This window comes from Copidosoma floridanum, unplaced genomic scaffold (genome assembly GCF_036245765.1).
Source record: "Copidosoma floridanum isolate Cflo_tuat_1 unplaced genomic scaffold, Cflo_Japanese_pri ptg000030l, whole genome shotgun sequence".
Taxonomy (NCBI): domain Eukaryota; kingdom Metazoa; phylum Arthropoda; class Insecta; order Hymenoptera; family Encyrtidae; genus Copidosoma; species Copidosoma floridanum.
In genome coordinates, this window is record NW_028321907.1 from 37256017 (window position 1) to 37283364 (window position 27348).

The 27348-nt window shown below is 30.9% G+C and overlaps 1 protein-coding gene across 2 annotated transcripts in view; it reads right to left on the bottom strand.

Annotated features, from left to right (window-relative positions):
• The window catches only part of FucT6 (alpha-(1,6)-fucosyltransferase 8), a 288678-nt gene that overhangs the window by 222058 nt on the left and 39272 nt on the right, over positions 1-27348 (bottom strand). For both annotated transcript variants that reach the window (XM_089596404.1, XM_089596405.1), the window contains exon 2: positions 20445-20616. In XM_089596404.1, coding sequence (XP_089452530.1) covers positions 20445-20471 — 27 coding nt within the window. In that variant the 5' untranslated portion in view covers positions 20472-20616. The remainder of the gene's footprint in view (positions 1-20444; positions 20617-27348) is intronic.

Here is a 27348-nt window from a genome sequence, read left to right on the forward strand (position 1 = left end):
AGCTCGATCGATTGGATTAAATACAATACGCCTATCAATACTTTTTTGAACTAAATCTAGAGGAATACTGATGAATAAAGATTCTACTATCTAGAGAAACTAATCCACAGTTTTTATCTATTTAAACGTTTTTCAATTGATTTTCTTACTTAAAACTGTTGTTAATGCAAGATTTGGGAGTAGTTATGAAGTATTTTATTTCTTTATGGATTATTTTTGAAAGTATATAAGTAAAGCTATTAAATAGAGACTATTGGTCGTAAAGGAGTGTTTTGTTTGTGAATCTTTGGTTGCCTATAGCATTTGGCTAGCATTTTGACTATTAACGTCAGAGCATTGTTGTGATGAGTTTTTGAAAGCAAGCCGTTAATTTTTAGTTCTACTAAAAAGCATTCGTTTTTTTTAAAGAGAATAATGGATTTTTGGTAACTAGTGTGTACGGATTTTTGTCTTCTAAAAGAATTTGTATTCTTGAAGAGTTATCAGTTTTGCCAATACAAACAGTAGCGTTGCTTTTGTCAGTGGAAGGGTAGAATATTTTTTGGTTATTTTTTAAAACCGTATTTTATTTTTTATAATTTTGACTTTACAATGTTTTTGTAAAACTCAGATACTTGCAAATAATAAAGTAAACACTAATTTACTATAGATGTTTGTGCTATCTCTGTATCACGTGTAGTGGAAAAATTCTTATAATAAAATACATTATATGTACCATCTATTTGTAGCCTGATGAGGTTGGCATACTAGCCAACGAAAAGTTGCAAAATAAAAAACACCACACAAAGAAAATAAAATGTCATTTATTTTCTAATTTTTCTCCAACTAATTGCTGACTCCAGCCCATCTATATTAAATACTGAAAGGCATTGATTTATTTGATTGTATTGATTTATTTTATTGTTATGTACATATATTTATACGTGTTGTATTTAAATATCTAAAAAATAAACCATTTTTTATTACATTTATTCATTGTTAAATTAACTGCATGGCGCAATTTTTCTAGAGTTAAAAATTTCCAATCTAATTATTTTTGCGACCTAACCCATGAAAAAAAATTGATTGTTCTACGACACAGTTGCTGAGATAATGCATTTTTCTTCGGCTGACGCGATTTGAAGTTCCGGAAACGAGTACGGCCGATGACGTTATCACACAGTAATTTTAATTATTAAGCTCGAACGCAACGAGACACATATCTGATAATATAGCTATTAAAGAAGAAAGTCCTGTTTGAAGCATCAATCCAATATGCCTTAAAAAATTACGGCCTATGACCAAGTAGACCATTTTAATAAATAACTGACTTTTTACTGTAAGTATTAAGGCGATTAAATTGAAATTTGAAGCGTTGATTAGCACTGTAAGGACATACAGTTTACGCTTGGTTCGGCAACGTTTGGATAAAAGGGTTATTAGTTATTAAATATTGAATAAATGCAGTATTTTAAGGGTTTCTTTATCTTTACGGATAAAGAAATTGTTTGATTTGAAAAATTTTAATAAAATTTTGTGTCTTTTTACAAGCTATATTTTAGACGCTTATCGTTATTCAAAAAAATTTTTATTTTTTTAACTATTCTTAAAAAACTGATTTCTTCAACTTTAGCGACTTTTTAACAGCGTTTCATCAACAAGTAGCTGTTGCCTAAGGCGGTTTTCAATTGTCTTTGTTTTGACTATATAAAAATTTTTTTTTAAGGTTTTTAAAACCAGGTCCCTAGTTGAAATTCATTTTTCACTATAGCGGAAGCCCACCACGGAGATTAGGGAGGGGGGGGTCTTATTACGCCACAGGTTGCAATTACTTATAAAAGGCCTGTTTTTGATTACCAGAACTTACCAGATCAATAATAACGTGACAACGTTTGAAAGAATACTTAAGTAGAAAACCAACAATGTCGCAAGAAGACCAGTCTGCACAAGAGAAACGAATTTTTGGTTATAGCGTGCCAACATGTGATAAAAAATTGTTTATAAGTGCAATATTTCATTGGCTGCAAAAAAAATGTGACTACCCGTAACAAATAGAAAGTACTATGAAATTTAACAAAAAAATTATAAAAACATATATGTAAAGTGATCATTTTTCAGACAATAATTATTATTTCAATAATTACTTAACAAATTGAAACATCTGTTTCTACGAAAAGAAAAATTAAATACTGATAATAAATAAATTTTTAATCAGAACTTTAGGATCGTCAATCGAAAAAAAGTTCTTTTAGCCGTAAAGATCCCTAAAAAAAACTTAAACAAAACTTATTTTCGTTGTCATAAATAAACCGACCAATAAAAACAGGTGAGTGTGGACACATGTATTGAAAAATTCTAAACAAGTATTAAAAAAACTATCTTGCTTGTTTTTAGGTTCAAAGTGAACTGTTTACAAACTGATGTTTCGTTAAGGAACAAATAGACAACTCTAGAGTAGTAGTTTTTCGAAAAAGATGAGAAACCTAAAGATAAAACTGTCCATACAATTAAATTGAATAAATCACAAGCAAAAAGTTCTGTATTCTTGAATAATGATATTAACTCTATTAATATGAATGCTGCTTACACTCTTACTGATCTCATTGCCGACAGTAAGTCAACTGTTATTAATGATGATGTTGATTATGATGACGATCATGATATGTTGATGGTTATTATCAGGATAAGTATAACGATGAGCAGAAAACGAAGACAAGTATGTGAATGAAGATGAAAATAAGGATAAGAATGAGTATAATAATGAAATATAATAAATATATGAAAATGAGAATTATGATGTACAGGAAGATGATGAAGATGAACATAATGTAGATAGAAATAAGAAACCTGGACATTGGTGTTTTAAAGAAGTTTGGCATCACAAGTGCAAATTTATTAGTTCGATACGAAATACTGAGGATTTTATCACTTTTACAGAAATCTCTTGAAATCAACTGAATAGTTTGATCAACGCAGTGACTGTGTGCAAAACTTCTAAGTGATAAAAAATGTTTCTCTTTTGATTTAGGATTGCTTTATATCTGTGTAAACTACGTTTCAACGTATCATTAATAAGATTAGCAGTCTTATTTAGTCAAACAAAGATAACGATATTGAAACCCTTGGTATTAAGAAGCATGGCTAAATAGTATTTATGATGACAAAGAAGCAAGTAATGGAGTGAATGGATAATTAAAAAAAAAAGGAGTGGCGTTGGCTCAGAGGCAAGCGTGCTTGTTACTGATACAACGCTGATATAGGGGTCATGGGCAGGGGGTAATTAGGCTCCAACTAGACGGGATGCAGAACTTTTTTCAGCAGCTGACATCGATGAAAGTTGAGAATGGAATTATAATCAGTCACTTGATCCAATTTCAGTGAGTTTTTGTGTTCATGCATAACGCATTTTCCATTGATTGCTTGATGTTTACTTCTAGGAATTAATTTCATTCGAAGATTACAGACAAGTAGAGAATAACGTATGTCTTTATGGTTTGACTTCAATGATGCCAGAAGAAGAAGAAAAGAAGTAGTAAAAGAAGGAGGAGGATAAGGAAAAGAAGAATCATGTAGAATGGCTTTCGAAACATTAAGTAAGTTTGCGAACTCTAATGACATTTCTGTTAAATTTAGAGAATCATTAGATAAAACGAGTTTTGAATTTAATATCTTAAATTTAAAGAAATAATACCCAACTACAATCTCTCAATTTTTTAAATTAAGTTAATTTATTTTTTATCGACACAAACTAATAAAAGGGTGTTAAAGGGTATTACGAATTTCGTTATAACACGAACAAAATTTCCGGTGCCTAGAAATTTGTGTTATCGAGGTTTTACTATATATATATATAGGTTATATATATGTATTTACTATATATATATATATATATATATATATATATATATATATATATATATATATATATATATATATGTAAGTTTGTTGTATTTAACACTTACAAACTTAGCCGCTGGTGCGACTCATGATTCTCATGAGTCATTATGAAAGCACACAGCTAAACCGTCACCACCCTCGCCTCTCGTTGTCCACGTACTCTAGTCAGTTAGCTACAAGCGCTCAATGTGTTCACACCAAATATAAAATTGTATTGTATAATTGTTGTGTAATGTAAAGTTGTTAATGTAAGCTTGTAACACCTAAAGCGACATAATTGTTGATTCAGGTAATCAACATTGTAACATTGTTTCAATTTTAATATTGTGTATTGTTATTTACAATTATTATTGTTATTAAAATTACAGTTATATTTCTTTCTGCATCAGCTTGTGTCTGATTTTGTGCCATTCAACACCACTCCTAACCGTCCGAAGTTTCACGTTTAAAACAACTTGAAACTTACAAATCAACAATTATGGAAGGAAAAATCAAGGCAACATTTCTCCTATCTGCGGAAGCTCAGGATAGTAAAACCACGATTATAAAAGTAAAGACCATCCAAATCCTGGGACAAGAAGAGAAATTTTTTTTCCCGCCCGAATTTGAGCCCATATCTCAACATACAGAATTGATAAAATTGTCAACGATCCAGGGAGCTGTAAAGAGTCTGAATGCGAGAGGAAAATTCAGGAAAATTGGCATCACGTTAACAGAAAAATTAAAAGAAGCTTACACGGATGAGGAAGGTAATGTGGTGTTTAGCGGTTACTATTTAGAGGTAGTTGATAATTTCCCCCCACCCACGGACAGCACATTGCCCACTTCTGTTAATGAGAATCCGATGAAATTTGTCGCAAGCAACATGATTCTGCAAAAATTTTCGAGTAAGGATCAAAACGCAAAGTCGTGGTTAGATTTATTTATGCTTGAGTGCAAAAGATTGAATATCGCCGAATCCCAGTTTCCAGAGGTTTTAAAAACTTGTTTGGAGGGACCTGCTTTAGATTGGTTTTCGGTTCTATTTAAGTCTGGTACTTTGATAAAGCCTTGGAATTATTGGGCACAGTCTTTTCTGGATACATTCGGGGAGATTTCTTGGTGTGAGATTGAAAAAGCTTATTCTTTCCGTTGGTTGGGTGGACCTTTCTTGGATTTTGCATTAAAAAAGAGAAATCTTTTAATAAACGTTGATCCTGATCTTAGTATAAATTCTCAAATCAATTTTATTGTGCTGGCTTTACCAAAATCCGTTAGAACACATTTAAATAAGAAAGACATAATAACAATTGAAAACTTAATGTCGGTACTGCGCACACTTGAGCAAACTGTAAACACACACACAAATACGAGGAGATCCGAGGTGGATACATATACACAGAAACAAAAGTACTTACCTTGTCGTATTTGCGAGAAAATTGGATACCCGAACAGATTCCACCCAGAAAATTTATGTAGAAACAAAACAAATTCGATTATAAAATCAGCAGAAACAAAAAACTAAATTCGATCCCGCTTATAAAATTAAGGGTATTTGTCAATGATACTGAGGCCAGTGGGCTATATGATACTGGAGCCAATGTGTCACTGATGAACTACAATTTTTATAAGACACTACCATTGACAAGCGGAATAAGCGGGATCACATCGATAAAAACATTAAATGGTTCAATACAAGCTTATGGAACAGTAACGGTAGATTTAAAGATTTTTAATTTAACAAGAAAATTTTCTTTTACAATTGTTAAAAATGATTTATTCGAGGATCACTTATTGATAGGTTTAGATTGTATCAAGGAGTTTTCTCTGTGTCAGAATGAAAATTTAAAAATTGTTCAAAGTTCGAATTCTATTTCTAAAAATATAAATGCCAAAGAATGCCAAAATTTGATGCTCGAAGATAAAAATGATAATAATAATGATTTAAATAATCTCTTGAAAAAACATAAGGCAATATTTGCTAAGGGTAAATTCGATATTGGTACAGTAAAAAATTTCGAGGCAACGGTCAAGTTAACTGAATGTAAATATATTTCAAAAAAACCATATAAATGCTCAATTCCGGATAAAACAGAAATAGAAACGCAAATAAACAATTTGTTAAAAGTGGGACTCGTGGAAGAGTCGTACAGTCCATATGCCGCGCCAGTCACTTTGACTTATAAAAAAGATGAAGGGAAAAAATCGCGATTGTGTATTGACTATCGTGAATTAAATAAATTAATTATTCCTGAAGGCCAGCCGTTTCCTAGAATTGATAATCTAGTGGTACGTGTAGGAAAGTGTATTTACTTTTCAAAACTAGATATCAATTCGGCCTTCTGGTCTATTCCCTTGCGAGCTAAGGATAAATACAAAACGGCCTTCGTGACTCATCATGGTCATTGGCAATGGAGATGCTTACCTTTTGGGTTGAAGTCAGCTCCGGCTATATTTCAGCGGATTCTTTCTAGTATACTAAGAAATAACGATTTGGATTCCTTTGCCATAAATTATATAGATGACATTCTGATTTTTTCTAAAAACTATTCTGATCATCTTAAACATATTCAAAGAACGTTGCAAGTTTTAGAAGAACACGGTTTTAAATTACATGAAAATAAATGCAGTTTTGCACAGAAAGAAGTAACATACTTAGGAAACATAATATCAAACAATAACATAAGGCCAATTAACGATAATATAATAGCGATAAAAAATTTTCCCACTCCGAAAACCAGAAAACATATCAGACAATTTTTGGGCAAAGTAAATTTTTATTTAAAATATATCCCCAAATCAGCAATTGTACTGGAGCCTTTACACAATCTTCTGAGGAAAAATGTAAATTTTGTGTGGTCAAACAAATGTAAGGAAAATTTTACAAAAATAAAAAATTATCTGTGTACTTCACCGATATTAGCAATATTTGATCCTAATAAACCTATATACATTTACACAGATGCTAGCTTAGAAGGAGTTGGTGCAATTTTGAAACAACCCCAGGAAGACGGATCTATTAAACCAGTATTTTATTTTTCACGAAAACTCAATTCATCTCAAAAGACAAAAAGGGCAATTTATATCGAATGTTTAGCAATAAAAGAAGCCATTTTATATTGGCAGTATTATTTAATAGGCCTACATTTTAAAGTATTCACTGATCACAAGCCTTTACAAAATTTTAATATAAAAAATTGTAAAGATACAGAACTCTTACATATTTTAAATTATATATCGCAATTCGAATTTGATATTCAGTACAATCCAGGAAAAGACAATTCGGAGGCTGATTGTCTTTCAAGAAATCCCGTTTTGTCTGATGACAACAATGTTGAGGAATCAAAAATAAAGATAGTAAATTTTTTAACATTGGAAAATATCTTGAATGATCAAAAAGAGTTAGTTCGTGATAAATATTGTAAAATAAAAGATAATATTATTTAAAAAACTTAAATAGGACAGAAAAAATATATTTAACAGAAAAATTTGGTTTAACGGTTCTTAAGAAACTGCACGATTCACAAGGGCATATTGGTGTCAAACAAATGTTATTAACAATTACACCAGTCATATATTTTAAGAATATGCATAAACATATTAAACTTGTTTGCAGAAGTTGTGAAATATGTATAAAAAATAAAACGAGATTTGGCAATTTTAAAGCTCCGTTGTCGCAATTAGGTCCAGGGTCAAAACCGTTAGAAATACTATCATTAGATACAATTGGAGGTTTCAGTGGAAACAGATCCCCAAAAAAATACTTACACTTGATGGTGGACCAATTAACTCGATACGCATTTATTTTGACATCAAAAACACAAATAGCACGGGATTTCATTCATTTGGTAAAAACGGTTGAAAACAAAGGAAATATTGGGATGATTTTAACAGATCAATATCCGGGGATAAATTCCACAGAATTTAAAAATTACTTAAATCAGAAAAATATTCAATTAATTTTCACAGCAGTAGATTGTGCATTTTCAAACGGACAGAATGAGAGGACTAATCAAACTTTGATAAACAGAATCCGTTGTAGAATATACGAAAATAAACAAAAACCATGGTCTGTTATTGCAGAACAATGTATTCGCGAATATAATAATACGATACATAGCTCGACGGGGTTTTCACCCAATTATTTATTAACAGGACAGGATAACTCAATAATTCCAAGAGAACTAAACACAAATATAAATAATAATTTAGAATTTAACAGATCTCTAGCACAGAAAAATGCTAACAGATCACATATTGTAAACAAACAGTATTATGATAAACATACTAAAAATATAGAATATCAAAAAAATGATTTAGTTTATATTCAGAGTGGTAATAAAATGAATAAGAAGAAGTTAGATCCAGTCCGGATAGGTCCATTTAGAATAACAAAAAAATTATCCGAATCCATTTACGAAATAGATACTGGTGAGAGAAAAAAAAAAGCTTAAATATTTTTCATAAGAGTAAAATGATCCCTTACGATCCGGTTCCTGCCGAATCCTCTCGGGGAAGGGGGATGTAAGTTTGTTGTATTTAACACTTACAAACTTAGCCGCTGGTGCGACTCATGATTCTCATGAGTCATTATGAAAGCACACAGCTAAACCGTCACCACCCTCGCCTCTCGTTGTCCACGTACTCTAGTCAGTTAGCTACAAGCGCTCAATGTGTTCACACCAAATATAAAATTGTATTGTATAATTGTTGTGTAATGTAAAGTTGTTAATGTAAGCTTGTAACACCTAAAGCGACATAATTGTTGATTCAGGTAATCAACATTGTAACATTGTTTCAATTTTAATATTGTGTATTGTTATTTACAATTATTATTGTTATTAAAATTACAGTTATATTTCTTTCTGCATCAACTTGTGTCTGATTTTGTGCCATTCAACACCACTCCTAACCGTCCGAAGTTTCACGTTTAAAACAACTTGAAACTTACATATATATATATGTATGTGTATATATCTTTAAACCTTAAGTATCTGTTTGCATATCACCAAATCTATCAAACCCAAAAAAATTTGACAACATATTCTAACAAACATATTTGTATTCTGCAAGCTGAGGCAGTTGATTATTTTGTTAGCTTTTCAAAAAATATAAACCAAAAATAAATGCTTGTAGTAAAATAAAATTTTCAAGTGTTCAAGTACTTAAGTGTCAAGTATAACATTTGCTTTCTTATTTTGGTTTTTTATTCTTATCCTTCATGTTTTATCACCTACATAATTCAAACGACGACAAAAATTCATAGGCTAACTATAAAACTTCATAGTAAGAAGTGAATGATTTTTCTTATGGGGTTACCGCTACAACCTACTGGCCTAGTCGTCGGGGCCACCCACTCACCACCTCTGCATGTAAGTGTGTTGCCGCACCCATTTACTTATATTCTAACTAATATTATACCTACCATAATATGGGCAAAGTAGGAATATCTTCAGTGTAATACCTTACTAGATAAACTGGCACTCACTGCACCAATAGTGCATCGGGTCCACTAGTTACGGTGTAGCTTTTCACTGGAGACGATTCCATATCTCAGGGCCATCCACTCCTCACCAGTTAAACCAGCACTCTCTGCTGAAGCATCGGATCCAGGCCAATTAGCATCCCCAAAGAAGCTCCATGTTTCAGGGATCACTCATAGCCGTTAAGATCGGCGCTCCTTGCCTGGCGCCTAGCACCAAATTTGCTAATCCCTACCAATAGCTCTGAAACTGTTATACATTCACCCAGGTCTAAAAACTTGTGAGACCAAAAAATCGAAAATTTCTTTTTCGAGTACCTTCCCATATTTATATTTAATAAGAGTTTGAATTTGTAATAGAGTTTTTTACTTACTTTTCTGTTGAATCTGTTTGAAAGTCTTTTTAACTTATCTTTTCTTACAAATTTTTTGCAGATTGTTTATTGTATTTTAAATGATGGGTAAGTCTAGGTCGATATAAAAGTGTTGATCTTATAAAATTTCGTTAACAAATAGTGCAGCTTAAAATAATTTCTCCATATTAACAAAATTTGAAATTCAAAAGATAAATCGTGTAACTTATCTGAATTATATCCACCACAAAACAATAGACTTAAAAGAAATACACATCACGAAAAAGTATATAGTTATCTATTTTTCGCACTCCAACCCACCATAAACTAAATAAAACTTGAAGTTTTTTATAGCTACTTAGAAACATTAGCGGTTAAGTAAAGAATGATCCAGATCTCATCTTAATTGTCACTTGAGGCGATCCAGAGGGTTACAAACGCGAGATCAGGGTATTATTTACTACCACCCGTGGTGTGTATATGACTTTGCTCCTTACCTAGACCAGAACTATTATAAAACTGCCCGCATAGCGTGCGATAATTGCTTGGTTTTCGGCCAGGTGTGGTGTAGAAACTTTAAAAAAGTTTCCTTTTTAGATTTTGATGACCTTATTTATTACCGTTCTAGTTTTCTAATGATAATAATTATAAATTATACGTGACAAAATTTGTAGTAAAATAAAATTTATCAGATATTCAGTATATTCTATTGTATAACTCTTAACCAAAAGAAAACCAAAAAAAAACTGGAAGAGGGGAAACAGAGAAAATGGAAATTAGTGGACGAAAGCAGGAAAATGACAGAATTCTGGGAAGCAATAGCTCAGTTCAGACCAAGGAGGAAAAATAAAGGGGGGGGGGTTATAAAAGGGGAGGAATGGGTTACGCATTTAAAAAAAATCTTGGGTGCAGACAAGCTGAGCGATGCAGGAGTGGAGGGAGAGAGGGTGTGGAACTCTCATGAGGAATGGGAGGAACTGAATTCAGAGATATGCGAACAGGAGGTGAGGAAGGCGTTGGGAAAAATGAAAAATAAAAAAGCGGCAAAGGAGGATGGGATTACGGCGGAATTTTTAAAGGAACTTCCGGAAACCTGGCTGAAGAAATTAACGGGGGTGTTAAAGAGAGTATTTGAAGAAGCAAGAATGATCAAGGGATGGGAGATAGCGAGAATTTTTCCGATTTACAAAGCGGGGGACGAAAATGATGCTAAAAACTATAGGTGGGTATCATTATTAGATATGGGATAAAAATTGTTAACTAATATATTGGCGAACAGATTGAGGGGGAGTCTAGAATTAAGGGATATCATTGACGAGAGTCAAGCAAGTTTTAGGGAAGGGATAGGCACGAGGGATCATATATTTGTGCTGAACAGCATTATCAGTAATAGTTTGAAGGAGGATAAGAAGAAGGTTTTTGTGTGTTTCGTTGACTTCAAAACGGCGTTTGATACAATAGATAGGGGAATATTAATCGAAAAAATGAGGAAATTATGAATCAAGGGAAAGTTCTAAGAAATGGTAAAAAACATATATAGCAGGGCGATAAATGAAATGATTACAAGGGAGGGTATAACTGAAAAATTTGAGACAAAGCAAGGGGTTAGACAAGGGTGTCCTCTGAGCCCGTTTCTATTTAATATATATATTAATGATATAGAGGAAAAATAGAGGGCAAAAAATGAGGGAGGGATAGTTATTGGGGGGGAAAAAATCTAGCTTGAAATTTGCGGATGATGTGGCTGTGCTGGCCAGCAGCAGGGAGGGTTTACAATGTATGCTGAATGATCTACAAGAATATGAGGAAAAAAGGGTGGAGGTAAATACGTATAAAACAAAAATAATATTTAGAAAAGGGGGTAGGAAAAAAGAAAGCGAAAAATTTATATTTAGAGACAAGATAATTTAAGTGGTCAACGAGTATAAATATCTTAAGTTCTGGTTTTCGACAAGAAATACATTGAGTACGCACGTCAACAAAATCACCAATAAGGTTAAGAAAGCAATAAACGCGGTGTGGGAAGTATGGGAAAGAGCAAAATTAGGTAGTTTAAAGGGAAGACTTTATCTATTAGACACAATAGTGAAGGCCGGTTGTTTATACGGAGTTGAAATATGGGGGTGGAAAAGGTGGGAGCAGATTGAGAAAGTGCAGGCAAAGTTTGTAAAGATGGCATTAGGGCTAAATGAAAATACTCCGGCGTACATCTGGAGAAGGAAAGCAAATAGGAAAAGTTTGGAAATTGAAACAAGGAGGAGGGCAGGGGACTATCTGATAAACATAGCGGAGATGAAAGACAATAGATGGCCAAAAATTTGCTTGAAGGAGGAGATAAGGGAACTTGGGAACGGGAATGCTTCAAGTTGGGAAAGACTGGAAGCGGAAACTTTTAAAGAAGTAGGTGATGGAGTGGGGTTAATTGGGGTATTTGATACACTGGAGAGGTGGGATTTGAAAAAGAGTATGCCAGATGGGCTAAAAGTAAAAGAAGACCAGGAAGTGCAGCTAGATTGGGGAAGGATTGAGAGATCGAAATACTGTGATTTTTATAAATATATTAAACAAAAATTAGGAACGGAAGATTATTGGGAAAAGAAGGTGTGGGGGGATAACGTTAGAGAACAATTGACGAAGCTCAGATGCGGGAGTGTAGGTAAAGCAGGCAAGAAGGGATTTTTAGATAGCACATGCAGGGTATGCAAGAGAAGGGAGGAAAGTATTTAGCATATCTTTTGTTGTCAGATAGCGAGGAAAAAATTAATGTGGAGTGGCTTGGAGCAGTAGGGGAAGTAGGATTAAAAGAAACGGAGAAGGCAATCAGACAAAGATTGGTCAAACTATTGGAAGGGGATCCGGTTGAGGTAATTTTCAAGAATGTTATAGAATTCGAGAAAGTGGCCAGATCAAACGCTGAAGATAAATGGAGGGGGGGGGGGGTAATTATTTTGAATAATTATTTTGAATAAAGGAAAGTACGCGTTTAGGATTTGAGGAATAATTTAAACGAATAACGAGAATTTGTGAAGCTAGAGGATAATATGCTTGTAAAGAAGGGAAATTGATGTTCAAGAGGAAGATAAAATAATACTAGGTTTAAGAGCAAAAATTGTAAGCGCATGGCATGTCGTGTGAGGGGAAGAGGTATGTAAAAAGATGTAAATCTATACATGGAAAATAAATGAATACAATACAATATATAACTCTTAACCACTTTATATCTGCTGTATTTTTCTGGTAACAGTCTAAAAATACTGAATTGAGCCGTACAGTTTGAAAATAAACTGAAATTAATATTAGAAGAAAATAAAATTAAAAACACAGTAAAAAATGGCTATTGCTGTTAATAGTTTGGTTTCACTTAAATAAAATCAATTATCTTACAAAATTATGAAAGTGCGTGCATGTTTAAAAAACTGTATTTTCAATAATAATGTCAGGATTTGAGAAAAAAGGAGAAAAACGCAAAAATTAACAGCAATAGCAAATTAAATGCATCCCCTAAAATTTTTTAACAAATTTTATAAAAGTAATTACTCAACAACAAGTATTAATAAATGAAAAACATCATTCAAAACTTTAAGAATACAGAACAATAGAATACAGAACAAAAATGAAGTGTTTAAAGGTACTGCAATAGTTATTAGTTTTATTAGTAATAATACTTTCAGTAAAGCTAGTACAATTATGTTTCCTATGCAATTACAATAGTTTCTTGCGCAGTTTTTAATGCAGGGAAACATTTTTAGCGATGATTTTTGGAAAAAATATAAAACTTATTTTACAAAAAATTTTACCTATGGTAAAAAACCGTGTTCTTCTAAACATAAGTAAAATTATATTTATCTGGAGATAAATCATGCTTATCGCTTCATTTGTTGATCTACAAAAAAATTAAACTGAAATAATAGCACTGAAAAATTAAAATTCTGTAAACGCATGATGAATTCAATATATCTTTACTTAAATGATGATTAGGAGTACCAGAAAAAATTTTTTCTGTACAAAACATCAATTTTTTACTTATTTCTCGAGGTACAAGAATTTTATTAATGGCTTGACATAGCATCGTATTCATATTGCTTTTAAATATAATGACTAGTCATAGAACCTTCTGTTTACTTTTGGACTTCAAAAATCTAAAAATTGTATTTTTTGAAATAGAATCCGAAAGAAAATATTATATAAAGTTAATTTGATGATTTGAGATAAGCTCTTCCGGATTCTAAAAAGAGCCTTAGAAATAATAGACAGGACTTTGCGTGATCAATGCAATACAATCAGCATTTTAGAGCCAAACAAATTGTGTTAAGAGGATATCTTTACCAAATGCTACCTATCATAAATAGTGTGAGCAAACTAGATGAGAATTACCCCTATTTAAGGTAAATTTAAACTGGGTAACAAAAATTTTTTTTTGTATGCATCTTCAGCCCAACAACGAATGTAACTACGTGAGGACCAAAAAAAAATAACAGCCATTGGTTCAACAAAAACATAAAAATGGCCAAAACAGGTTTTCCGCTTCTAACGAAAAAGCCGTAGTTCAGACAAAAAATGTTCTGTATGAATCCAAGAGGAACAAAATGAGGTGTGATGGGCCTAAATCCGCCTTGCCATTTTTCCACCAATTACCAAAAAGTTCCTATTTCGCCCTGTTTTTCGATAGCTTATAACTGGCGTTCAAATTAACATTCTTACTTCAAATTATGACCAAATTTAGGTTTCGTGATTCTTAACATTCCTACAAAATCTTAAGACGATTAGATGCAGACTTTGTGCAAACCGTCAAATAAACCAGAAAAGGTCCTTCCAAAAATCATCGTTAAAAAAGTTGCTAGACCACATAAGGCCATTTTTTGAAATGTTTTATTTTTACAAGTTAATAATCTAACACTGGTTAAATTATCGTATTTTTAACTGAAAGTTATCTCTTCCTCACAGTCCTGTCACCACATTTTTGAGCAAGTTATTCAAACTGACGGGGTCAGCAAAATTATCGATATCTTCTAATATATTGTTAATTGATAATTATTTTTTTAACATGGAGTAGCGGTTTGTAATATTAAAAATGCATATAATAACATTCGAATCATAAACACAGCTGCTGCAAGTCTAGTACAACACTTGTTACACTCTGCAGCTTCGTTTCTATTTTTGTTTTCAAATGCTCATGCATGATTCCATCGTCTACAGCAATTTATAGCAATTGTTATAATTAAAAAATTCGTTTGTGATGATTTTTTAATCGTTATGATTGCTTGAAAACGCGGTGATAGTACTGCGAGGTAAAGAGCGTGGCACAAATCGTCGGCACGCTGTCACTGATACTTTGCGAAAAATCACTATTTCTCTAGACGTTTTTAAAATACTTACAAAAAAGATAGGGATACAATAATCTAACTATTGTTAAATCAACAATTTATAAAGACGAAACATTTAAAAAAATGGCTTTATGTGGTCTTAAAAAATTTTTCGAACGTTTTTTTTAAGGACCTTTTTTGGTTTATTTGACGGTTTGCACAAACTCTGCATCTAATCATCTTAAGATTTTGTAAGGTTGTTAAGAATTGCAAAATTTACGTATTGTTGAAATTTAAAAATTAAAATATTTATTTGAACACCAGTTACGATCCACCGCAAAACAGGGTGAAATTGGAATTGTTTAGCGATTTGAAAAAAAACGGTAAGGCGGATTTAAGCCCACCACATCCCATTTTGTTCGACTTTAAATTGCACATTTTTTCTATGCAAACCATTCTTCATCCGAATCACGGCATTTTTGGTAGAAGCGGAAAACCTATTTTAGACACTTTTACTATTTTTTGGACCAACTGCTGACATTTTTTTCGGTCCTCATGTAGTTACGTTTGTTGTTGGACTCATGGTCTACAGAAAAAAATTTTTTTTTTGCCCACTCTGGATTTATTAGCTAGAAATTTTTCTGCTCACACTAAAAAAACAAAAGTAGAAGTATGATAATAGATAAGACTCTATAATTTTATTATTAATTTTATATACTCCAAAACCATCTATAAATATTCGCTAAATAAATATGAAGTGTGCTTGATTCTTTATATATATATATATGTACACATTAGGGTGGTCGTTGAAAATTAAATTTTTTCAGGCGCCCCAAAAAAAACTTTTTTTCTGACGAAAAATTACGGGAAAATGTTCTCTACATAATAGTGTCTTTCGATTTTTAATGAAGTTAATATAGATCGGAGTAATCTCATTGATAAATTCATAGCCACTTTTCAATCATCATTTTAAAGACAAAAAATTTATTTTTTCTACATTATGAAAAATAAAATATATTATATTAACTTCATTAAAAATCGGAAGACACTATTATGTAGATAATTTAATATCCTACAAGCACGTTTTCATCATTTTTGATTAAAATTTGAATCTTCAGAATATGTTGAAAAAAACTGCAATTTTATCGAAAAATAAAGTTCAATTGACCAGCGGCACGTATTATTTTTTCTTTTTTGTTTCAAAATAGAAAATTTTCCTCGTAGTTTTTCGGTAAACGGAAAATTTTTTTCGGGCGCCTGAAAAAATTTAATTTTCAACGACCACTCTCATGTATATATATATCTTATATTATACAGTTAAGACCAAATTTCGTCTTCAACTCTACTCGCCATCCTCACCACTCCTCAAAATTTTAGAATATTTTTCAAGCTCCCTTTAAAATAAGGCAAAAATCCTTATATTTCCCCTTTATTTTAACCCAATAAGAAATATGTAATTTTTTCCCAGACCCCCCTCAACCCCCACGCCCTTCCTTAGCCCATCCTTATAATTTAGAGGCCTTCTTCCCACACCTTTCGGTCTCCCTTCAGGCTATCTACTATGATTTAATTACATCTAACAAATCTTATCATATTTATTTAATTTAAAACTTTAGAAAGTTTGAAAACAGTTAATAATATACATTACAGTACACTTAGAAATACTACTAATGATTTAGAATAAGTTAAATACGGCTGTCAAATACATCAAATATTCAAGGAAGCTTGTAACGTTATGCTGCCATATCGACTGAGAAAATTTTTTTCATGGTTTTTTATTTCTTAAGACATTGGTGGTAAGACTATTTGGAAATCATTCGAAAAATTCTTTAATAAAGATTTTAAAAAAACAATAAACAAAATTATGCTTGATTAAATTTGAATCAACTCTTCAAATTAAAAAAAAATTGTATAAAGATTATAGGTTACCAGAACAAAATAAAAAAATTACATCTGAAGATCTTGACGACAATAAAACTGTCATTGATTTAGAAACAATTTTCGAAAATGTATTTGCTGGAATTCAATAGTGATAACAAAAATTTTAATAAAATTATTAATAGTAATACAAAATTATGTTTTATTGATAGTGCAGGGGGTTATAGAAAAACATTTTTGGAATAACACATTAATTTAAAAAAGGTCATATTTACAGATTGGACGAGAATTGCTTCAATTTTATTATCTAAAGGGATGACAAGTCATAAAACATTTCGATTACCATAAGATTTAAATAAGATAGAAGGTTCTTCTTTAGAATAAAAAACTGATAAAAAAAAAAAAAAAAAAAAGATACGAGAGGTAAATATACTTATTTAGAACGAAGCTTCAATGATCCCTAAAAAAGCTTTGGAATTAGTGAATAAGACTTTGAAAGAGTTATGTGATAATAATATTCTATTCGGTAGAGAATTGTTTATTTTAGGAGGATATTTTAGAAAAATACTTTCAGTGATAAAGCATGGGTATAAAAATTGTATAATTAGTGAAACTACAAGGTACTTATTTCTATGGAAACACTTCAAAATTATGAAATTGAAAAATTACATGCAGTGTAAAGGTTTACCATTTTCATTATTGTACAGAACTATAAAGTCTTTTGAAATTCCACAGGGATGGAAAACCGATGATGTTTGTAAACAAATTTATGGAGATGGTATAAATAGCTCTTGAAACAAAGTAATTCTGAAAACTCATAATGTACTTTCGTACATTTAAAAAAATAAAATTTTGATTTTTATTAAAGGTAAAAAACATACTTAGTACAGCACTGATGAAAATATAAACATAAATTTTCCTGTCAAAACTTTAAATAATATACATGAAAGATTACTGCAACGTTTTTCGAATTAATAGTAGGTATTATTGTTATGTTGATAAGAAGTTTGAGAATAGTTGATGGCTTGTGCAATGGCTCTAGACTACGTATAACAAAATCATTCAAATATAATTCAGAAACACAATACTAACTAGTAAGAAATCAATTAATACAGTTTTCATTCTAAGAATCGCGTTAGATACCGGTAATAACTTATCTTTACCGTTTATTATATACAGAAAACAGTTTTCTTTAGTTCTAGCTTTTTTTATAACTATCGATAAATCGCACGGTCAAACTTTTGATAAATTAGGATTTTATTACAAAAGACTTTTGTTTTCTTATAGTCAACTATACGTATTGGTATTAAAATGTAAGAATCCTAAAAATATATTTATTCAAAATGATTCGGAAAATCAAGTTAACATTAAAACAATGCATGGCAAAAAATTTTGATCGTTGACGATTTGATTATTTCTTTGTCAAAGTTTATTCTGTAAAATTTTTTTTTTCTTTTAAAAATTTAGTTTTATAATATATAAAATACATCTTAAAAATTAGACTCTTTATAAGCAATAACACACAAAAAAGTCACATATTTATGAAGACACTGTACTTCCAAATTCATGCATTGAAAGAAAATAAAAATCCTCATATTACAAACTTTTTATGCATATTATAACTTTGAATTTTATTTTGAAAATCTTGAAAATTGGTAAAAAACAAATTTATAAAAATTAGAGAAGAGGACAGCCTGTAATTTCGAACTTGAAATTTTATCACTACAAAAATCGTCGTATATTTTAAAACCCAAATTTTGTAATAATAACAATTTCATAATTTTATTTTCTGTGCCACATACCATTTTGCTGCTATGTAATTAAAGTATTCAAGATTGATAAATAAATATTTTAAATTATCCTCTCATTCAGATATGTACATTTTTTTCACAGTAAAGCTTTGACAATAAAATTTTTATCTCTGAATACTACAATTCCAAGTATGTGTTGTATTTACCACATAATACGATAACGGTATACGAAACTATATGTTGAATATATATATTTCAAGTATGATTAGATATAAGAAACATCATTAAGAAAAGTAGAACAAACTGAGAAACACTTGTTAGCACTTGATTATATAACCAACAAGTCTATTATTTTGTAGACATCCAATTATTAAACTTTTATATTTTAAATAATAAAAGGGGGGCGGAGCCTATATATATATATTCTTCTACATTACATAGTTAAATATGTGGAGGATTTCACATAACCACCCACTGCCTCTAAAAGACGCCCTAGCATCCCCCTATTTACCCTCCAAATTAATGGAGAACTCGTTTTATTTCTACATTATTTTGACCCAATAAATATTGGATCAAGCCCCCCACTACCCCCATACTACCCCTCCACTGACCCCTATCGCCCTGCCACCGTCCCTCCACACAATCTTTCTTGCCCCTCCCCCCACCACCCCCGCACAATTTGTCCACTGTTTCAATGCACTTCCATTGTTGGCGTAGAATGGATAAAAAGGATGGATAATAAACAAGCCTGAACTTAATTAATATACTAAAGATAGATTCAGAAACAATACAGGGAAGCTCCGAATAAGATTGATTATTAAAAATGTTTTTTTATAATGTAGAATATTAAGCGAAAAAAATTCAAAATTTCAGCTATTTATTTAACAACTCCAGGTTAATGAGCTTACTTAAGTGTGAATGTTGCCCATATGTTTACGGATCCACGGAAAAATTAAAAATTCATACAAAAAAAATAACAACCAATTTTTTGTTGAAAATTTTCAAGAAAATATGCTTGTTAAAGGCATTAGAGTTAATAAAACAATAGAGTTAATAAAAGAGTAAATAAATAATTTTATTAGCATGTGAATAATCATCAACAATTATAGTAATGTTTGATACATAATTTTCTTACTTTTTTTTAAAATACAGATAAAACCATTTTGAACGAAAGATTAACTGTCAATGTTTACCCATTTATATATTAAAATATTTACACGAATTAAGAAAAAATACAAATAAAAAATACAACTGATAAATAATAATGTACATCGTAAAAACATCTCACGTACTATGCTGGAATTTTTTTTTGAATTCAGTTAAATGATTATATTTTACTTACCTTTATTATAAAGTGTACTTTATTGTTTACCACAGACCAACTTAAGCTGATTGTTTTACAACAATCATATTTAACTTACGTGAATGGTATTATAACTTTGTATCATTCTTGTTATTATCATTATTACTATTATTATTATTACTATTATTTTTATTATTATTATTATTACTCATACAATTCACGTTTTTCAATTGAAAAAAAAAATTATTCTTTGTAAGACCTTCCACGTCCTACCTCAAATCCGATGTAAAGGATTATAATGCTCTAACCGGGGGTTGGCGCGCGAAGCGCGCAGGGGGGGCGGAGCTCTACTAGCGTATATATATTTATACTTATTTCTTGAAAAACAATATTTTTAATCAACTAAACAAGAATTTATACAATTGTTATAGTATAGATTGTAAAACTTACAAATATAGCTGTGTTATTGACAGAAATTTTTATATACATTTTTTAAACGAAAATCTAGGTAATACTTACAAAGGTCTTTTTTCCTTTAAATTCCATTTAAAAGTTTGAGCAAACTGCATATAATTTTTTTTTTTTAACGATTACAAATCTTATTTGAAATGAAATCAAATCGGTCTTTTCCCTTCTTTGTGTAATGAAATACATTCATAATTATTCCGACACTCAGAATTGTATACGTTCCCTGAAAAAATATAATAGAAAGTAGCAGGGAGCTTTAAATCAGTTAACAGCGTCAATTAAATTAAGATAGTTATTTCTTATAGTAACTGATGCAAGGGGTGGCGGAATTTTTTATGACAGATTGTGCGAGGGGTGTGTGGGATTCTCAAAAATTGGTAGGAGGGGACGGGCAGGGCTTAAAACTAAGTGAATTCTTTACAAATAAGGAAAAAAACGAGTTTTATTTTATTTCGCAGGGGGGGGGGTACATACATGACTAATACGTCAGATTTCATAATTGTAGCTCGATAAATCATCACCTCTGACTTTCATTACACAAACACACTGAACGGCAAGTAATTGTCCATTACACGCATGTACTTTACTTGTACACTGCGATATGCTCCACGTACTCTCAGCGAGAACTACGTAGCAATATTAAAGTAACAAAAACAAACCTCACCATAAATCCTTGTCACCAATGTAATGTATTAAGAGGTATATGACTAATGCTTGAAGATAAGTTAGAAATTAAATATGGCTGTAATAGGTATACAAGCAATATTGATACATTTATCATCGTATTAATAGAGGCATATATAGATTCCATAATTTTTATGTTTACACTCTTAAAATCATCCATCCATGCTCTTTTTCGATATCAAGTATACTGAAGATTCATAATACAAATTTACATATTTTTTTTTTCAAGAAATTTCCTTAAGAAATAAATAAGAATAAGAAAAATACCCTCTCCAGATGCGGATCAAACACACAATCTTCTGTTTATTATACAGTTGCTGTCACTGGAGCTACTGAGGAGCCGTACGTTTACTCGCCCCATAGGTTTATATAAGTTCTCATTCTTAACTTTTGAGCAGTTTTTTTACCTCAAGCTTGATATAATAGGTATACGACTCTAATGGTTGTAGATAAGTTGAAGTTCAATATGGTTCTAAAAGGTATACAAGCAATATTGATATATTTATGATCGTATCAATTGGTGCATATACATAGATTTTGTATAAGCACTCTTAAAATCATCCATACATGTTCTTCCTCGATGTAAAATGTACTGAAGATTTATAACACAAATTAACATATCTTTTTTTCAAGAAATTTTTTAAAGAAATAAATAAGAATGAAAAAACTATCCTTCCGGGTGCGGATCGAACACACGCCTTTCTATTTACTAGACAGCTGCTCTGTTATATCGAGCTCGAAGTGAAAAAATAGCTCATGACTTAAGAATGAGAACTTATCTAAACCTACGGTGCGAGTGAATGTACAGCTCCTCGGTAGCTCAAGTGGTAGAGCAACTGTGTTGTAAACAAGAGGTTGTGTAATTGATTCACAACCAGGGAGAATATTTTTCTAAATCTTCTTTACTTCTTAAGAAAATTTCTTGAAAAAGAAAATGTGTGAATTTGTATTATAAATCTTCAATATATGCGATATAGAGAAAGGGCATGTATAGATGACTTTGAGAGACCTTATATAAAAGTACCACCATCTATGTATATATATGCAGCTATTGATACGATGATAAATGTATCAATATTGCTTGTATATCTATGAGAGCCATATTAAATTTATAATGTATTCAGGTTGAGAAGTATACACGCTAGTTTGAGACACGCGTCTATTGTTACTTATAACGGCAAGTATACTTTTGTGCAGAGTGATGGCCAGATGACTACGTCTGGCTTTGCGTACAGTCGTATTCAGAATGCGCAGAGACATGCGCTTGCTGTTTCTCACTCGTTACACTCTTGACGCTTGCTATAGCCACTGCATGGCACTAGTTAGATATATACTACAGAATTGAGAGAAGATTTTTGTACCAAATAATAATTTGTTTAGTACTGTTTTTTACGCTGTCCTGAGATACCTTTAAAATTTTTAGTATACAAGTTAACTGAATTTACCTTATTTTCTTTCAATTAAAAATTCCTTACAAAACAACATAATTCACTTCTAAATTGTTTTCACGTTTAAATGGCATCAATATTCCTTCTTCAGTAGCAAATCTTATTAGAAAAACATATTATTGTCGATGATAAAGTAAAAGCTTTTTTAAGATCAAACCTACTTTATTAAAACATTTCCCTCGGGATGTCTTGATAGTCATAAAACATGCTAAAACTAAAGAAAATTGCTTCCTGATAAGAAAAAAAGGTAGTGACAAGGGATATACCGTGTAATACGAGAAATTTTTGGTTTATTTTCAAATTCTCATATAATTATAATTTAAACTTTCATATAAAATTTCAATAATGTCGTAATCTTCAATCGTGTAACGTTGCACTTACCGTTGATTGTACTTGAATTTCTTTATTACATTAATATTGCTCCACCTTTTAAATTTAGTTGATGGGGTGGCAACCCTTTCTAAATATCGTTAGATATTTCAATTAAAAATTTTTTTGAATGTTATTGTCTCATCTATTAACATCTTTGTACATGGTACAGTATACACTATAATAAGTTGACGCGTTTCTTTATTAGATTCAAAATTTTATTATTAAAAAAAAAGTGTATTTATCATGAAAATCAAAATCACACTATTTTACGAAAATTTGCCAATTTTACTAAATATTGTACATAGTTAACTTAAAATTTTTGAGAGCTTTTCTGCAATTTTTTTTCTTTACTTGATTTTAACAGTTCTTAAAAAAGTTTATACTTACCAAACAAATATTTGTACTTAATTTTAAAAACCAAAAAGATCTCCCATGAATTTAATTCCAAACAGTGTGTGTATTGTATAGAACATGCAAAGTCTTGTCCATCGTTTCTGAAGCTTTTTTCGAAATCATAAAAGCCTCATTTCAAATTATAAAATCAACTTCACGTAATTTTTTGTTTCAGGTTCAAAATTAAAAAAATTTACTCTCAATATTATAAAAATTCAGAGGTAAGCGAAAGTTCAATAACTGATCATTTATTTCTGTGATAGTACTAATCCAATGCCAGTTCAGGAATTTAACAGTATTTTTTTTGCGATATAATGTAAAAAATTAAAGTTTTACATACAAATTTGTTTATTAATTTTTTTTTTGTATTTCTCTGGACTATCTATAACATAAATTTTTCTAACGTTTAAACGTATAGTACTCTAAATATTTTTTGTTCATTGATTAGCTGAGAATGTACTCAAGCAAACATACGTTTACATAACGCAATTTCTTCTGTGCCAACATTGCCTTGTGAGTCAACTTTATTTAGGAGGTTCTAGCACCCTAGTCTTGGCGTATAAACGTAAATGCCATAAAATATAGAAAGTGTTAGGCAATATTAGTACACACATAATGTAGGTTATAACTTCATTTTTGAAATGTTGTCCTAAAAAAAATTGATAACCAGTGTTATGTTCAAACTTCTGCAAGTCAACGGCGGAACTCGTAGATTCATTCTACAAACAAATTAATTTAATTTTTGTTCGTCAGGAACCAGCCATCGGCGCAAATGCTTTCTTTGCTGTTACTTAAACGATATTTTTCTTTTAAATCGTTGACTCGGCGTTGTGGTATTAGCTTTCACTGAGCGATATGTATGAAGTGGTGTACGCCATGCTGGCGTTTACGTACCGTTTAAGTTTATGTCTTACGTCATACCGTAGTAAAAGTCTTCATTACATGTTGTCTATTAAAATTTTCCTTGATATTCAATTCATATTTCATATAATTTAATAATTGGAATATTTTTAATTAAAAAAGTAAATTTAATCAACAGTAAGCTTATGTCTTATCTAATAATTTAATAAATTTGGAAAAGCCGGAAGTAGTTGATTTTACAAATAATATAAATTATAAAGTTTAGATTCGCATTTACAATGTTGATACAATTTATAGTTTTCTTAACTTAAGTTACTTTTATGATCGTTGGTTAGCCACTGCTTGCGCGCAAGCAGTCGCAAGATCTTACAAGGTTGACCGTAACGATGATCCTAATCCTACACAAGAGTACTCGTGGCGGAGACAATAGTTAGGCTGCTGCTTTTAACGACGGAATCCAAGTTGACGGTCCTTTCTTTCTTGTTACTCTTTTATTCACTTTTCAGGAGAGTTCAAAGTGGCTTAGTTTGCTCAAACTTTTCTCACACAGCTTGGTCACTGAACTAAGTCTTACATTTTCTTGAAATGCACGCTTCTAACACGTACCTTAATCACCGAACTAAGTCTTGCATCCCTTAAAATACGCAACAGAACTCACTCTTCAACCTGTATAGTTACTTTGGAGCACTTGATGAAAGAGAAAAGGCAAATATTGCTATGTGCAAGGAGTTTTTATACTCTTGCATTTAAGAAGCTTTAGACCAACCAGAGCTTCACCTAATTACTATCGATTGACATGAGCACAGTCGTGGTGCAGTAATTACACAGTAATTGATGGTTAAGTAGGTTATATGTCACGCGATTCCAGAAGCAGGTGTACCGTTTGATGTTGGGAGATCGCTGAGCTTTTGTTTTTCAAAATTTAAAAACAACTGTCTGTGTATCGAAGTAATAAATATCAAGTATATCACATGAGATGTCACACCGGAAAAAATTTTGAGATATTCTATTTATAACTGATCGAATTGTCGTATTTAATAGGTGAGCCTATGTTTTCCTTGCAGCAGTGGTTCCAGCTATCAAAGTTTTTTTTAGCAAATTAGGGCTCCAAAATGCGGGTTGGTAACCCAACTCGCTGGAACCTTCTTCAGAACAGGTCAATTAAATGATTAACACGACCTATCTTCAAGTTCAAAAATTTTGTAAATGAGCAGAAGAGTATGGTTTTCTTTATTATAAAAGTACTAGCTTCTTTGGAAATAATATTAATTTGTGAATCATGTTAAAATAATCCCATTGGGTTTAGAGTATCTCTGAATGTAGTGATAAAATGAAATTTATAAGTTTTTTATGGCTTTTATATGGATTTATTGTATATTATTCGTGACACTGTTACCATGGATTTTCATTAAATAAACACCTAACTAAATATATACTAAACGAATATTTTTGAATGGTTCAAGTTTTATCTTGGTATGTGTTTTTGAATTTTCAAACGAAGTTGCTCTGTTTCTCTTTTATTTTGTTTTTAATACAAGTATTATATAAATATTATTTTTTAATCTACCATTAAGAGAATTTTTTTTTGTCCTCGTTTTATTTGCCCCAAATTTTTAGTTGTTCATTAAAAATATAATTTCTGGGATCTTGAGTTACCTTAAAAATTTTGCAAAATTATTAATGTTATTTCATTCGGACCAAACTGAAACATGCGTCTACCATGTTTTTATTGTTATTTTAATTTTATTTTCGTTACATATTAATTTTCGTCTATTATTATTAATAAAAAGTAGATATGATAAGCTCACAGTTATATATTGTACTTATTTTTCTTACGAGGGCATTTTTATCATAAAAAAACGGTTTTTGTTGAAAAATTATCAAATAGAATTTTACAGGGCTACAAAAAAAAAACCTGCTTCGACCAGGGATTTATTATGTAACCTCAAATTTCAGTTGATAAGAGGGTTGGTGCACGAATCACGCTGAAAAGTAAAGCCCCACTAATACTGATGTAGACTAGTGAAGATCTACTAACCTGCATGTTTTGCATGACAACCCTCCATTAGCTCAAATTCAAGCACAATACGTAAATGTTGACAACAAATATAATAGTCATTTATTTTAATCGAGCAAGCATGTGAAAGTATAGGTAACTTATGTTAAATAAATTATATTTAGTTGAAAATGCTTTAATTTTTTATTTAAAAAAATAAAAAATTCTTTAATTGGCATCTTAAAAACCGTACTGTCAACAGTGAAAAATTAGGGGGGAAGGTAGTAAAAAAATTATACTTGTTTGACGTACAAGAAAAGATGTGTATGAAAGTTAACAAATCTTAAGGGTAACGTTTCGATGAAGTAAAAAAGCTTTTACTTTCTTATGGACAATTGTGCGTATCATTGTCAAAATGCAAAACTAAAAAAGAGAAAAAGAAATTTTTCATTAATAAAAAATACATCCTTTGCCAAGAAAAATAATAACAAATCAAAAGGAATCCTACAAATTATAACATTATTTAATATTAATACATGACATAAAATTTTTATATTTTATTGTGTCACAGTTGAGCGTCATTGAAATGAAAATTAATAATTATTTATACTTGAGCCATTTAACGATACGTAAGAAATGATAGGTTGTAAACAGACAGATTTTTCAAGAAAATATTGAAAAAATAAATGGCAATTGCAAATAACAATTTCAACTAATAAAAAGTATAATTAGTGAGCAAATTACAGAGGTTCCGATTATTTCATTACTACTTGAGTTTCAATTAATGTGTACAATCATATCATGTCATACGATCACATGTCATTTTTCAGAGCGTAATATATTAAAGAGTTTATATGAACAAATAAAAATTCAATGTATCTCAAATTTCACACTTATTAATATTAAAATAAAGATACAACTATATTCAATGTTTTTTGCTATCGTTGTTTATAAGTATAAAATCCATCTATTTGCCTCACTTCGTGAAATCATTTAGTTGGTAGATAAAAATCCCCGGTTGTTTATTTAACCAAGAGGTGATCCGCCGACCGCTTTCTTTGTCATTTACGGAGTTTTCTTTGTTGCAAGTTTTATTTATAGGTGTTATTTCCGGTACGACGTTTTTCGTGTTGCGGTCTGCACAGTGGTATTATCTGTACGTGTATAGTACATCTATTGTTTTTATATTTTTTTTATTTAA